Source organism: Tinamus guttatus, unplaced genomic scaffold, assembly GCF_059628265.1.
Source record: "Tinamus guttatus ecotype Peru unplaced genomic scaffold, ASM5962826v1 Tinamus_guttatus_pri_ptg000227l, whole genome shotgun sequence".
Taxonomy (NCBI): domain Eukaryota; kingdom Metazoa; phylum Chordata; class Aves; order Tinamiformes; family Tinamidae; genus Tinamus; species Tinamus guttatus.
In genome coordinates this window covers 619261-632684 of record NW_028288761.1, presented here as the reverse complement: position 1 = coordinate 632684, position 13424 = coordinate 619261, and the positions used below count along the sequence as shown (strand labels likewise).

The following is a 13424-nucleotide window of genomic DNA, read 5'->3' as shown; positions in this document are numbered from 1 at the left end:
ATGTCCCTGTGCAGGGACAGGCTAGAGCAGCTGGCCAGTGCCCAGAGGGGGCAGATCGGGACAGGTCTTGAGGAGGGAGGACAGTTTCCTGCCCCATGCTGAGGTGGCCTCTGCCACCACATCCTCCTCTTTGAGCTCACAGCGGTGTCCAGTGTTTCTGCAAAAAAAAAAAAAAAAAAAAAAAAAAAATGCTCGGAAAATTGTTCCATCTTGTTTCCCAGCCTTGACACATCCCTGACTCACTTTCAATGCTGACGGCCTGGGTTTGGCTCCTGCTTCTGCTCCCTGCCCTCAAGCTCTCCCTCCCCCTTGGCAGCCTTTGCTTTCACCCAGGATTTAACTTTCTCCTCCAGATGCTCAGCAGGCGGGAGCTCGGCCCCAGATTAACTGGAGTTGGCACCTTTGCTGGGATCTTGCTAAAAAATAGAATAAAATTTTTAAAAGCCTTGCTAAAAGTTTTTTGAAGCACTTAAGAGCCAAGCATCTCCCCTGACGAGGCTTTTCAGGCACGGACGGTGCGCTGCTCGAGCTGGGTGTCTCCCACTCTGCTCCCATGCTTTGGGCCGGGAAGCGGCCAAAACATTCCCGTGTCCCAGGTGCACCGTGGAGCAGCGCTGCTCACTGCGCACCAGCATTCGGAGCGGGATGAGTCACCAGGCGCCCGGGTGCCGCTGCCGGGTTGAGCCCGGACTCGCCTGCCGCAGCCAGGCAGGACCGAACGCGCTGCCGGCGGAAGAGCAGGAGGTGGGAGCAGGACCGGGGTTCTCCCCGGAGCAGCCACCGGAGCCCTGTGGCTGCTCCATCCCCAGCAAAGCAAGGACAAGGAGCACCCCTTGGGAAAGAGCGGCTCCAGGAGCCATCGTGATGTTAGACCAGAAGCTTGAGTTGCATGAGAAGTGCAAGCAGAAGCAGAGACCTCACTGTGGCTGGTGTCCCAGCAAGGGAGCAGACAGAAGCTCGTGACTGACACGTCAGACGAACCTGAGCTCTGAGGAGCAGTGGTTTGCTGGAGAAACTGGCAGTTTCTGGTCTAAGGTTGCACTCATCACATCTCCTGGTTACCTCCGCACAGGAGCGACCAGCTAAGAAGGCACGAGTCCCCCTTCCAGGGGGAAAGGCCCTAGAACAGTTTGATTTCTGCACTGAGCCATCCCAAAGGAACACAAACAGATGATTTGCAGCCACATTATTAACATCTACTATATTTTATCTCTTCCCTCCCCCTCCCCAATATATTTAATTCATCCACCAGGACAAAACTGGCAGGAATATTCTCAGTGTGAAAGACCTGCACTCACGCATGGTCCTCCTTGGGCTAGGCATTGAAATAGTACTTGCTCTGAGCCAAGCAGTCCCTCTGGGGACACCCACATTCCTGGTGCCTCTCCCAGGTCCTTCTGCCCTCATGTTTCCCACTCTGCCAGATGGGCTGCTGCCTGCAAGCCAGGACCATCTTGGAAAGATAGAAACCCAACGCAGCTCAGCCAGCTTGAAGCATTTGCTTTTCCATCTGTGCAAGCCGGTTGTTTAAATCAGCCTCCTTGGAGAGTTCTGGAGCTGGGTTCTGGATTAGCTGGGACGACGGAAGAGCTGGAGGGAGACATGGATCTCCCTCCAAGCAGCCCAAGCACCGGGAAGAACAAATCACTCTTAAACAAGGAGGCCTGGAGGACTCAGACGCACAGGAGCAGAAAAGCAATGCAAGGACTACAGTGCCAGCAAGAGACGGCTCCCAGGGAAAGGCAGCCTGAGGCCAGGATTATTAAAAGGATCACAAAGAAAAGAGCTGCAGGACTCCCAGCTTTCAGTCTCACCTGCAGGAAGGATGTGGAGGGCTGAGTTCAGACCCCCTGCCTTACCCCTGCCTGCTTCCCTTGGTAACTGTAGCACTGCAGGGCCTCAGTTTCCCTGGGAGCAGGACTGGATGAGGATAGCTCAGCTGTGAGCACCAGAATGGTGCAAATTCTCCTGCTATCATAAACCCCAAGGGGCCTCTTCCATATCACTTATTAATGTGCTGGGAGGGCTTGATTAGTCTCCTAAATTTCAGTGATGCCCTTGTTGTTGACTTGATTTCTTGCTGGTGACTGCAACAGTGAATTAGACCCAGCTGTTCTGCACTGAGCATGAGAAATTAAAATGAATTAAAGTAACCTGAGTGTTGTAGGGCTTGACTTGCCTGGAGTGGGAGCAGGAGAGGAGGGTTTTGTCCCTGGGGACTACAGCAGTGTGAGCTGCAGGGGCGTCTCAGCCTTGGTCCCAGCACCGTGTTGATGTGAGATGATGGCTACCTGCTTAGCAAAGATAACAGAAAAGATCCACTCTGCCTCCAGATGATTTTCCAGCAGCTTTTGCCAATGTGGCGCATTAAATAGTTCAGAGCTGAGAAGACAAACTCTCCCCGGCTGCTGTGATAAACACAAAGAACAATAAAACCCTGGTAATTAAAGTCTGCCACTGTAATAATGTTACAACAGGGACAGCTGGGGTCTAGCCTTGAGCGTGGTTTCCAAGCCTCCGGTTTTGATCTGTTTTCATTTTGAGCTCGTTTTGGGGGGCATTAGCTCAGGTACCACGAAATGAAACCTTCTGCATTTGCGTTTGCTAGAGATGGTGCATGGCACTGCCCCCTTGGCCCCCGATTAGGGCTCCTGCCCTGAGCCTGTGCTGTGGGGCAGCGCTTTGCAAAGAGACCGTGTCCCTCCTGGCCACCCTCTGGAGCGGCCACTTGCACTCACCTCCCGCACAGGGACCCTGATTTGGAGTCCAGCACGTTTTGGGGACAGAGGGGCCAAGCCAGCCGCCCTGGGTCCCACCAGCACCCATAGCTGGTGGAGAAGGAGCCCTGCTTCTCGCAGCGCTCGATCACCCTGCCAGCGCTTAAGCCCTTTGGCGCTGCGCTAATTAAGTGTCACTTTCATTGCTTAATCGAAGTATCCCTGTGGACCAAAGGAAGTGCCATGCGGCTCCACTAATGCCACTGCTGTCATCTTCATTAACCAAACTTAAGTTTTCACGTCACAGCTGCAAAAGACACAGGGTAACCAGAGTGTCTGTTGCTTTTAACCCATCACGGTTGGGTCTTTCAACAGGTCATTTCTGCTGCGGTGTCCAGTGGCTTTGCCAGCCACTTGTCCCCTGGGGCCGTCCCTGCACATCGCTGCCATGCGGAGGGTGAAAGCCCCTGCCTGGGCAGCACCAGCCCCTCTCCCAGGGCTCATGACATCCATTGCTGGGCAAGGGGTCCTGGTCGCCTGCAACCCACCAGACTTGCTTGCAGGACCCCAAAGAATCAGGCCAGAAAAGACCTGGTGGGCTCGAGCTTCCTAAGTCACCCAACATGACTCAAAATGTTGAGTTCATTGGTGTCCCAGCATCAAATCCTAAATATATTTCTTACATCTGCCTGTTTCTCCTGTCTGCCCGCGTGCTGCCCGCCAGCAGAACCTAGAAGCACTAGGGAATTTCTTTTTTGCCTCTACTAATATCCTGGAGTGGGAGGAATGACTGCAATGTGGCTAAAAAAAACAGAACACAGCCTAAACCTTAGTGCAAATCTGGAATCGAGCACATTGCCGCGGTCTCAGTACATGTGCAATCGCCTGTGCAGGTGTGAAGTTTCAGCTCCGGAGGGCAAGGCAGCAGCTCGGGCACCCTGAACTGCCCCGAACCCGCTGGTGCTGTGCAAAGGAAGCAAAAAAAGAGCCTTTTCACTGGCCTTTGAGGACGGGCGGTGGAGATCCTGCTGGTCTCCTCTGGAGCCATCTATCACTGCTCTGAGTACACAAGGCAATCGCAGGGAAACTCAGTTTGGCTCCACGGAGGAGAAAAAAAAGAAAGAGGATGCCTGTAGCAAACAACCACAGTAAAAAAAAATCCTTACAAGGCTGGGGCGGCCTTGCAGATTGATTGCTTTTTAATCCCAATGCTAAGGTGATAAATCTTCTTATTGGAAGCTCCGTGGATACTGTATCATTCGCAGCATTTGGCAGCACAGGGAGGGAAGGCAGCGTCCTGAGCTGCTTGGAGGGAGGCTCTGGAGAGCGGGATGGGGAGCTGGACACACACGGACGGGCTGGCGGGGACAAGGGATGGGCATTTGCTGGGGTTGGCACCGGCGCTGAGCCCTGTGGTGCAGGGTGCAAGGTTTGGGTGCCTGGAAATGCCTCTTGGGTGCCGTGAGGCCGGGAGGAGGCCACCCCTTCGGGCGAGCTCGCTGATTTATGGTGCAATCTTGGATGGATTTATAGACCAGGATCTCCTCTGCTCTGCCTCTGCACTCTGTGCACTTGGCTCCTTCCCTGGCTTGCTCCCAGGTGGCCAGGGCAATGACAGGACATCGTCCCTGTCCCATGCACGAGACCCTGCATGCCCACGATGCTGGAGATGTCAGTCCTAGGCAAGTGTTTTTTCTCCCCATGACCTGCATCATCAGGAAGCTGTGAGAGGAGAAGGCAATGAGGCAGCCAAGAGTGCCAAGCTTTGACTTTTTTGTTTGTTTTCCTTTTTATTTTTTATTTTTTATTTTTTTTTCCTAAACCAACTGCTGGAAAAGAGGCAGAGGCATGAAAACAAAAGCCACCTCTTTTCCTGGCAAGGATAAGCATCTGGATTTCCTCTCCTGTGGGATCAGAGCACCCACAGTGCCCTGAGGCCCCCTGCAAGCGTGGGGGAATGAAGAGGGTCTCTCCCGTCTCTCCCCCTTGCAGCCCAGGCCACCTGGCTGCTCCACTCTGGGACTTTGGGGTATTACAGGGGGATCTGGGCTTTCCACCCATGCAGTTGGTCTCCGTGTGGGATGTGTCAGCCCCATCCTGGACGGGTCAGTGCCTTCCCTGGGATCTCTCGTCCTCCCCATCCCAAACTGCTTTGGTGCCCCTCTCCAGCTCAGCATTACTCCAAGATGGGGCACAGCAGCATTCACTCCTAAGCCTTCCCAAAGCCAGCGATAGCGTTTGGGAAGTGCAAAACTACCCAGTCTCTATGTTCTGTCCTGCCTGTCCTGCTCCTATCCCTGCCACAGCCTCTGAAACAGCAGCAGGTCAGTCTTTTGGTCCATAAAGTCCTGCCTGCCCCTGTTTACCATGAGCCAACAGATAATATTGCTGCAGCTTTTCCCTTTCCACGGGAGGTCTGTAAGCATTCATGCTCCCGGCACGCAGCCCAGGAGGCATCTCGGGGCCTGGGGCAGCTGGTTCAGCTCCAGACCTGTCCAGCAGCCTCTTGCCAGCTCTTTTCTGCGACCTGCAGGACTCCCGGCCTTGTTATCTTTCCCTCGAAGTCTGTCCCTCCCTGGAGGCCCTCGTGATTTGGCAGCGGGACAGAGGGACACCCGGGTTCAGATGATGCTGCCAGCGGTGGCTGGCGCCTCGCGGCTCCCTGGTGGCTGCTGGGCAGCTCTGTGGTCTCTGCTCTCCCGCAGACTGCAGGGCCGAGGCTGCTGATGTCCCCTGGGAGCGAATAACTCCGCATTTGCTGGAGGAACGCAGGGACGGGATGTTGCTTGCCCAGGGAGACTTGTCAGGGTCACAGCACATCAAGGAGAGAGAAAAATAGAGGTTCCCACAACTCTCTTAGGAGTATCTCAGGATAAGGGAGACAGCTAAGTGCAAAATACTCTGCAGTGCTCAGAGCTGTGTCCAAAGGATGCTTGAGCACGGGGAGAAAACACAGCAGGGAAATGTGGCCCTGGCTGGCGTCTTGCTGCTGCCCTTTGCCCACTCGGTGCTGCTCAGGGAGTTGCTATCCTGAGACCTTTGCAAACTCACTGCCCCCATGACCTGCTCTCCTGCAGGGAGAGAGCATGGAGAAATAACCTGCTTTGGGGTGCTTCCCAGACTGGGGATTACTCAATTCTATTTCCTGGGATTAATATGTAGGTGCCTCCCACCTTTTCCAAGCCTACTCCTGTCTGGTTCCCACAGCACACAGGTCTGCTGAGTCCCACCTCATTGAGGAGGTCACTGAAGCCATTGAAGAGTTCGAGGACACTTGAGACCCCTTTACACACACACAGCCTATGCTCAGGATGCCAGGGCCAAGGTCTGGATAGGGAGCTGGGGGATTCCAGAGCTCAGAGGAGCCGGCATCCTCTCCTCTCTGGCCTCAGCCTTGTGCTTGCACATCCCTGCTGCCCATGGGCAGACCTGGTTCACGGTGCTACAGCCCTACAACTTTACGGAGGCAGCTGTTGCTGCATAATAAAACAGTATCGACTGCCTATTAAAAAGCCATTCCCTTGAGGTTTGCAGCTGGGATGGTGTCTGTGCGAAATGAAATGGGGCAATTAGAGCCATCAAGGAGGCATCAGTCACCCTCACCATTGGCAGCCCCTAGGAGGAAGAGAGAGATATAGGTCTGAGAAAGCCCGGCCCCACATTGCTGCCAGGGCTCCGGCCCCTCACAGGGATGGTGAGCGATGGGAGGCGAGGAGAGAAGGAACCAGATCTGTATTGATGTGCTCTGCCGCGTTCACATCCTCTGGAGCGAGGCTGTAAGCGAGGGAAAGGCACCGCAGTGCAAAGAGGATGCGAAGGGAAGGACTTTGCCCATGGCAGATCCTGCTCTGGGAGCTGAGGTGCTCCAGGAGGAAGGGGAGCTCAAGGTGGGAGCGGGCTGTGCTCAGCAGGGCTCTCACCAACTCTATGCTTGGCCTTTCTTCTGCTTTTTCTGCTCAAGATCCCGTGAGAGCCCCTCTGACACATGCAAACTGCTACTTGAAGCCTCTCCAAGCTGGCCAGAGGGCAGCTGGGATGGGAAAAGTCACGTTTGATGACAGCTCAGGCTGCTCTGACAGCCCCTGGGGGGCATTTGGGAGCCGGAGCAGCCAGTGCTGCGGAAGGGCTGGGGAAGCAGCAGCATCGATCCCGGCAGCAGATCGATGGGCTCTGCCAGCTGAGGGAGCCCCCCCAGCCAGCCCACCCTCTGTGGCATTTTCGTGACATTTCCCAAGTCTGGGATTGATCGCGGTGCTCTGGAGGCGCTGGCCAGAGTGCAGACATGAGCCACCCTGCCCTGTGCAGCAGCCCAGGGCTGACACAAAGCACTGGGGCCTCCTGTTCAGCGCGTGGCACAGGGCATAGGAGCAGGGGTGTCACCAGCTCTCCCAGCTCGCCCCTTCCCTTGGGCCCTGACATTCCCCAGAAGATCATCCAGGTTCAGCGCTGCATGAGGAGGAGAGACGAATCCCTGGGGACACAATCAGAGCACAGCTCACAGGAAGGATTTTGATGTTTAATTCTCGAGTGCTGATGAGCTGTTGCACACCGGAGATGGAGGAGGCTCCCTGTTTCCTCACCGTGCTTGGTGAGGAAGAGGAGGGAGCCAGCACCACGCAGCGTCAGCCGCACCATGGTGTCCCCAGCCGCAGCTCCCGCGCTTGGCAGGGTGCGAGGGGCTGCAGGACGGGCTCTGCGGCACCGCCGAGCCGGGCGAAATGAGGCACAAACCAGCCCCGCCGCTGGACACCGAGAGGCAGGAGCGGCCTGTGCTTTGCAGCCAAGATCTGTGTTCCTCCTGTGCAGCAAGGCCAAAAGGACATGCAAGAAAATCACATCAGTGCAAGGGCCCAGGCAAAGTACTGAGGGCAGAAAGCACCCCAAAGTTTTTTTTTTTTTTTTTTTTTTTTTTTTCTCCTCCCTGCTTCATTGGGCGCGCACCTCTTCCAGCCCAGCAATCTGGGTGCAAGCACCCCTTTGGGTGCCATTCCAGGGTGACACCCTGCTCATGCTGCTGGGGCAGGGGATGCTGGGGTAGTTTGGGGACATTGCTGGCAAATCCCTGATGAGGGAGGCAGCCACCCAGTGTCCTGAGAGCTGCCCACCCTTCGCAGTGCCCAGAGCAGAAGATGCAACATAACCATCAAGGCAGAGCCAGCACCACCAGGCCAAGGAGACCAACCCAGCAGCTGTCATATCCCACTGAGATGGCATGGAGAGACAGGGGCTCTCCATAGCTCCCACTTGTCCCTGTCCTCCCTCTGCCTAGCCATGGTGGTGCCGACCAGGTGCAGATGCTGGTGATGGGCAAAGCCGGTCCTGGTCCCTCCGCGTCCTCCCAGCCTTCAGCAGAGGGATGCTTTATGGGCGCCAGCCTCACCCCGCTCCACCTCCTCCATCTCGAACTCCTCGGCGTCGGAGAGGGGCAGGCCGTTGGCGCCGGGGATGTGCTCGCACTCGGTGCTGCGCGTGGTGGCACGGGTGACGCTGGGCGAATATTTCCGGGAGCCGGGTGCGCGGTGGCCAGGGGGACACATCACCTCCTTGAACATCTCCCGGAAGCGGGTGGACATCAGGTTGTAGAGGATGGGGTTGGCTGCTGAGCTCAGGTAGAAGAAGACGCCCGAGATGATGTGGACGTACTGGAACATGAAGAGCATGTGGCTGGTCCAGTTGGAGATGAAGCTCCAGACGAGGCGGTCGGTGTGGAAGGGCGCCCAGCAGATCCCGAACACCACCACAAGCACAACTGTGGGGAGCCAAGGGACTGGGGTTATGGGGCTGCTCTCCCCCAGGGCTGGCCCTGCAGGCCCAAACACTGGTCCCACCCCTCCTCAGGACCCAGCACAGGGTTATGAGCTTCAGCCATGTCTCAGGCCTTGGCTTTTTGTCCAAGGGATTTGTGGGGAAGGTGTGGATAGACAGGAGGGTGCTGGGGAATACAGCTGTTCCTGGGATGAAGCAAGGACCCATGTTAGAGACCCATGTTAGCCCAAAGACACTAGCCCTGGTCCCCTCTCAAAGAGAAGATGCCCCAGGTGTTGTACTGCCCAGTCTCAGCCTTGGCCACAGCAATGGACACCCAAAAGGCATGGGAGAGAGGTAGGAAGAGTCAAGGGACCCCCGGCTGATGCCTCTTCCAGCTTGATGAGGTGCTGCCAAGGCCTGGGGCTGGCAGAGGGGCAATGATGTCTGGGTGGGATATCTCTATGCACCTCCTGCCAGTGCTGCTCCAGGCACTGCTCTGCCATGGCCTCGGCCAATGGTCAGGGCTGGCATTAGCAGGGGGAGCCCATGGGTGCAGAGCCCTGGGGCTGCCTGCATGGGGAGCGATGCCCTGTGTGGGCACAGGAACCAGCCCCAGAACCACTTGCCACTGATCAGGTAACCATCATCCTGGCCCAGGAATGGCTCCGAGGGATCGCTGATGAGACAGTCCACCTAGCAAGAACTATCTGAGCCCTCTCCTTGGGTTCCAGCACAGGGATGTGGGTGCATGTGTAGTCCAGGGGCTGGGGTCCCTTGTCATACCCATCCCGTTCCATGTCCCTTGGAGGAAAGGTCCCGCTTTGCCCCCCTCCTAGCCCTGGCACCAAGGGAGGCCAGAGGGAGGTTTATGCCTGTCTGAGACATGGCCGAGAAGCAGCCCTGGCCCCACCGAAGGCCGGTCTGGGCACCCCGCCACCGCTGTGCCGTCACGGGGGCTGGGAGCACGCGGAGGTCAGCGTGCCGAGGAAAAGCGAAGACCCAGGGGCAGCCAGCTCCCGCTGCTGGGAAAGGGGCCAGAGGCTGCTGGAGACCATGGAGTGAGGGATGAGCAAGGGAGCAGGGAGGTGAGGAGAGATGCTCCTTCCTAGCCTTGGGTCACTGCATAATGCCCAGAGTTGGTCATGGCAGCTGTAGGTCTGGGTAGGAATTGGCCCCCTTGCTGGGCCATGCACCTCATACACATCACAGCACATGCCAGGACTCTGGTGCGGCCGGGGAGAGGGGGGTAGGATCCCTCCCGCTCGCCCTGCGCCTTCCCTTTGCTCCCAGGCTCTCATCCAGCACGTTCCTGGAGGAGGAGATATCTGGCAGCTGGGGGAACTGTCACGAGCCAGCCCTATTGCTGGGCTGGAGCCATCAGACCTGCCTTTACTCCTACATCCTGCACACCAGCCCCATTCCCGCCCAGCAGGCCCATCTGCAGTAGCTCCAGACCGGCTGCACCTCAGGTCCCCCTCATCATCCTCCCAAGGCAGCTTTGGGAGACACCCGCCAGCTCTCCCATCCCCAGCCTGGGACTCACACAGCATCTTCGTGACCTGCCTCCTCTTGACTTTCTTCTGCCCCTCGCTGTTGCGATAGTTGCAACTGCCCTCCGACTTGGCTTGCAAGGTCTGGAGCATCCTTTCCTTCTTGAGCTGCAGGCCAATGAGCAGGTACAGGATGCTGATAGTCCCCATGGGCAAGAAGAAGAAGAGAATGGTGGTGATCTGGATGATGAGGTTGTAAATCAAGCGTGGCTTCACCAAGGTGCAGATCTCCGAATCGGGCACATGCCCCCGGCCCGGCACACAGAGAGGCTGCAGCCCATGGAGGCTGGTATTGGGGATGGAGCAGATGACCGACATGACCCAGATGGTGATGATGACCCTCTTGGCATGGTTCCTAGTCACTACATATTTGGCCTTGAGTGGATGAACCACAGCGATGTAGCGCTCCACGCTTAGGGCTGTGACATTGAGGATGGAGGCGAAGCAGACGGCCTCGAAGAGCAGCGTCTTGAAATAGCAGCCGCTGGCGCCCAGGAGGAAAGGGTAGTTGCTCCACATGTCGTAGAGCTCCAGCGGCATCCCCAGCAGCAGGACGAGCAGGTCGGACACAGCCAGGCTGAACAGGTAGTAGTTGGTGGGTGTCCTCATGAACCTGTGCCGGAGGATGACGATGCAGGTGAGGGTGTTGCCCATGGCCCCCACCACGAAGATCAGCAGGTAGATGGCACAGACGGGGACGAAGAAGCTGGAGCGCTGAGGCCCCAGGTACTTGTGTCGCAACTGCTCCTCGGTCAGGTTGGCATCCCTGGGGTCGAACAAGGCCCCCGGGTGAGTCCTGTTGCAGACATCGGGGCTGATGGGCTCCGTGGGGAAGTCTTGCTGGGACAGGGAGAACTCGGGGTTGGAGCAGTTGCTGTAGGGATTCATGGCTGCAGAGAGATGGGGCAGGGTGATGGGGGGCTTTCCTAGTCCCTCTGCTGCAACCGAGCCTTCTGCCCCTCTCCCCTTTGATGCAGGGCGCTCTCAACTGCCTTCTGGGCAGTGGGTCATCGCAAGGCTCCAGCCCAGCCTTTCTTTTAGGAGAGTCCCTCAAAGGCTCCCCAATGTTTCTCTCCAGGCTCCCAAGCTCCCAGCCTGGTCCTGCACCTCCTCCATGCACCTCTGCTATCCCACCCTGAAGAGGGGGAGACCTTGGTAGGACATCCCCCTCTCGAAGCAAGACAGGACACAGCCCAAAGCTTCAAGCTGTGCAGCACGATCGAGCCCTGCTCCAACACTGCCAGCCATACGGAGGGGCCAACAGGGCAGCTGTGAAACAGCAGTGGGGAAAATTGATGCTCCTCCCCGAGAAGGACTTGTTGGGAGGCTCCAGGCAAAGTCCTGTCACTCCAGTGCTCCCCTGCTGGATGGGGTCAGGATGGGAGGGAATGAGTGAGGGAGGCTCTGCTATGTTAGCAGGATAAATCCTGCCTCCGCTCTCCCCTTGGAGCTGGTCTGAGAAACCGCCTGCCCCATCCACTGTCTCCCCTTCATCCTCCAAGAGAGGAGCTGCTCCAAGGTGAGCGAGAAGAGTCTTGGGGGCTTCCTCTCCCACCCTTGGAGAAGCAGGCAAGGAAAAGGTGGTGCTGAGACCCTACCTCTGCCAGAGGCTGGCTCCTCGCTCCGAAAGCAGCGCTGCTGAAAAGGTGCTCCTCGGAGAGGGAGAGAGAGAGGAAATACATTAAAGTAATAAACTCCATTGACTCGTGGAGAGTCCCGGGGGAGGGCAGCGTCCGCCTTCCCATCAGCAGCCTTTACAACGCAGAGATTTGCCATTTACGTGGCCTCCGTGGTGAATAAACCATCGATCAGCCCCGCTGCTGTTCTGACAGCCGCTCCAGCTGCAGCTCCTCCTGCCCAAAACATGCGTTTTACCACTCGCAGCCCAACTCCAAGCTGGAGAAGCAGGTGGGCTCCCGCTCGCGGCTCCCATACACGGCAGCTTCCCCAGCCGTCTCTGCCGGCACATCCCCGGCACGTCCCGCACCGCACTCCCTGGCTCCATCCCTCCTCCCCGCGTCCTGGCGGCCAATGCAGTGAGTGCTGCTGCTCCTGCCCGGCCACGCTTGGGTCCCCTGGGCTTTCCTCCTTGGAAGAACTAAGGACGGAGGGTTGGTTGCAAGGCAGCGACTCACCTTGCTCTGCAAGGGCTGGGGTCCTCCAGCCCTCCCCAGCCTTCTCTAGGAGTTGGGGAGGAGACGGCGGAGGGGAGGCAGCCGGGGCCGCGGCTCCATCGCTGCGAGTGCTGGAGAGGGAGCCGGAGCCGGCAGGGAGGTGCCGAAGGGAACACACATGGGTGAGCAGGCAGAGCCGGGCTGGCAAGGGGGGCCGGGGGAGGAGGCTGGGTGCCGCGCTGCCGGTCCCCGTGACGCAAGAGGGCACTGCGAGCCCGCCGTGCCGTGCTCCCCATTCACACCTGTGCGCACCCCACGGCTCCGGATTCACACCCATGTGCACCCCACAGCTCCGGATTCACACCTGTGCACAGCTGTGCACCCCACGGCTCCGGATTCACACCCATGCACAACCCACAGCTCCGGATTCACACCCGTGCACAGCTGTGCACCCCGTGGCTCCGGATTCACACCCATGTGCACCCCACAGCTCCGGATTCACACCTGTGCACAGCTGCGGATTCACACCTGTGCACAGCTGCACACCCCGCAGCTCCGGATTCACACCCGTGCACAGCTGTGCACCCCGTGGCTCCGGATTCACACCCATGTGCACCCCACAGCTCCAGATTCACACCCGTGTGCACCCTACAGCTCTGGATTCACACCTGTGCACACCCCGCAGCTCCGGATTCACACCCGTGCACAACTGCGCACCCCGCAGTTCCGGATTCACACCCATGCGCACCCCATAGCTCCAGATTCACACCTGCAGCTCCATGTGGTTGCAGGACCGAGAGGGCTGTTGGCACCTGGCTCAGGTGATGCAGCAGCAACAGGCTGTGCCACCCCAGCAATGCTTCTCAGGTGCGCTGATCCTGGTGGATTTGGGCAGGATGGAGCTGAACTGAAGCAGAACTTGGTGGGATGGGACAAGACTCTTGGAGAAGGGGCAGGGAGAGCTGCATCCTTTATGGATGATAGATGCGGGCACAGCTGCCTCGCTCCTGTGCTCATACCCAGGCTCACCTCACTGCCCAGTGCAGCCTGGATGCAGGGATCTCCAGCCACGAGAGTCCTGCACCCCCAAACACCCTTGCAACATCAGGGCACTTGGTGGCACCTCTCACCCATCTCCTCTTGCCCCATGGGGAAACCGAGGCATGGAGCTCTCTCACCCATGGCAGGACATCAAGCTGAGCTCACCACTGGAGCAAGGGGCCAAGCGCAGCCCGCAATGAGTCCTCTCTTTCCAGGGAGGCTCTGACACCAGCACTGTGGGCAGCGAGGATGCT

General features: G+C 57.9%; 1 protein-coding gene across 1 annotated transcript; it reads right to left on the bottom strand.

The window, feature by feature from the left end:
- Positions 1-8062: 8062 nt before the first annotated feature.
- On the bottom strand, positions 8063-10903 carry NMUR1 (neuromedin U receptor 1). Its single transcript, XM_010225057.2, has 2 exons — positions 10009-10903; positions 8063-8466 (listed from the first exon to the last, which is right to left on the bottom strand). The coding sequence occupies exons 1-2, from the start codon at positions 10901-10903 to the stop codon at positions 8063-8065; spliced, it is 1299 nt and encodes a 432-aa protein (XP_010223359.2).
- Positions 10904-13424: the final 2521 nt, after the last annotated feature.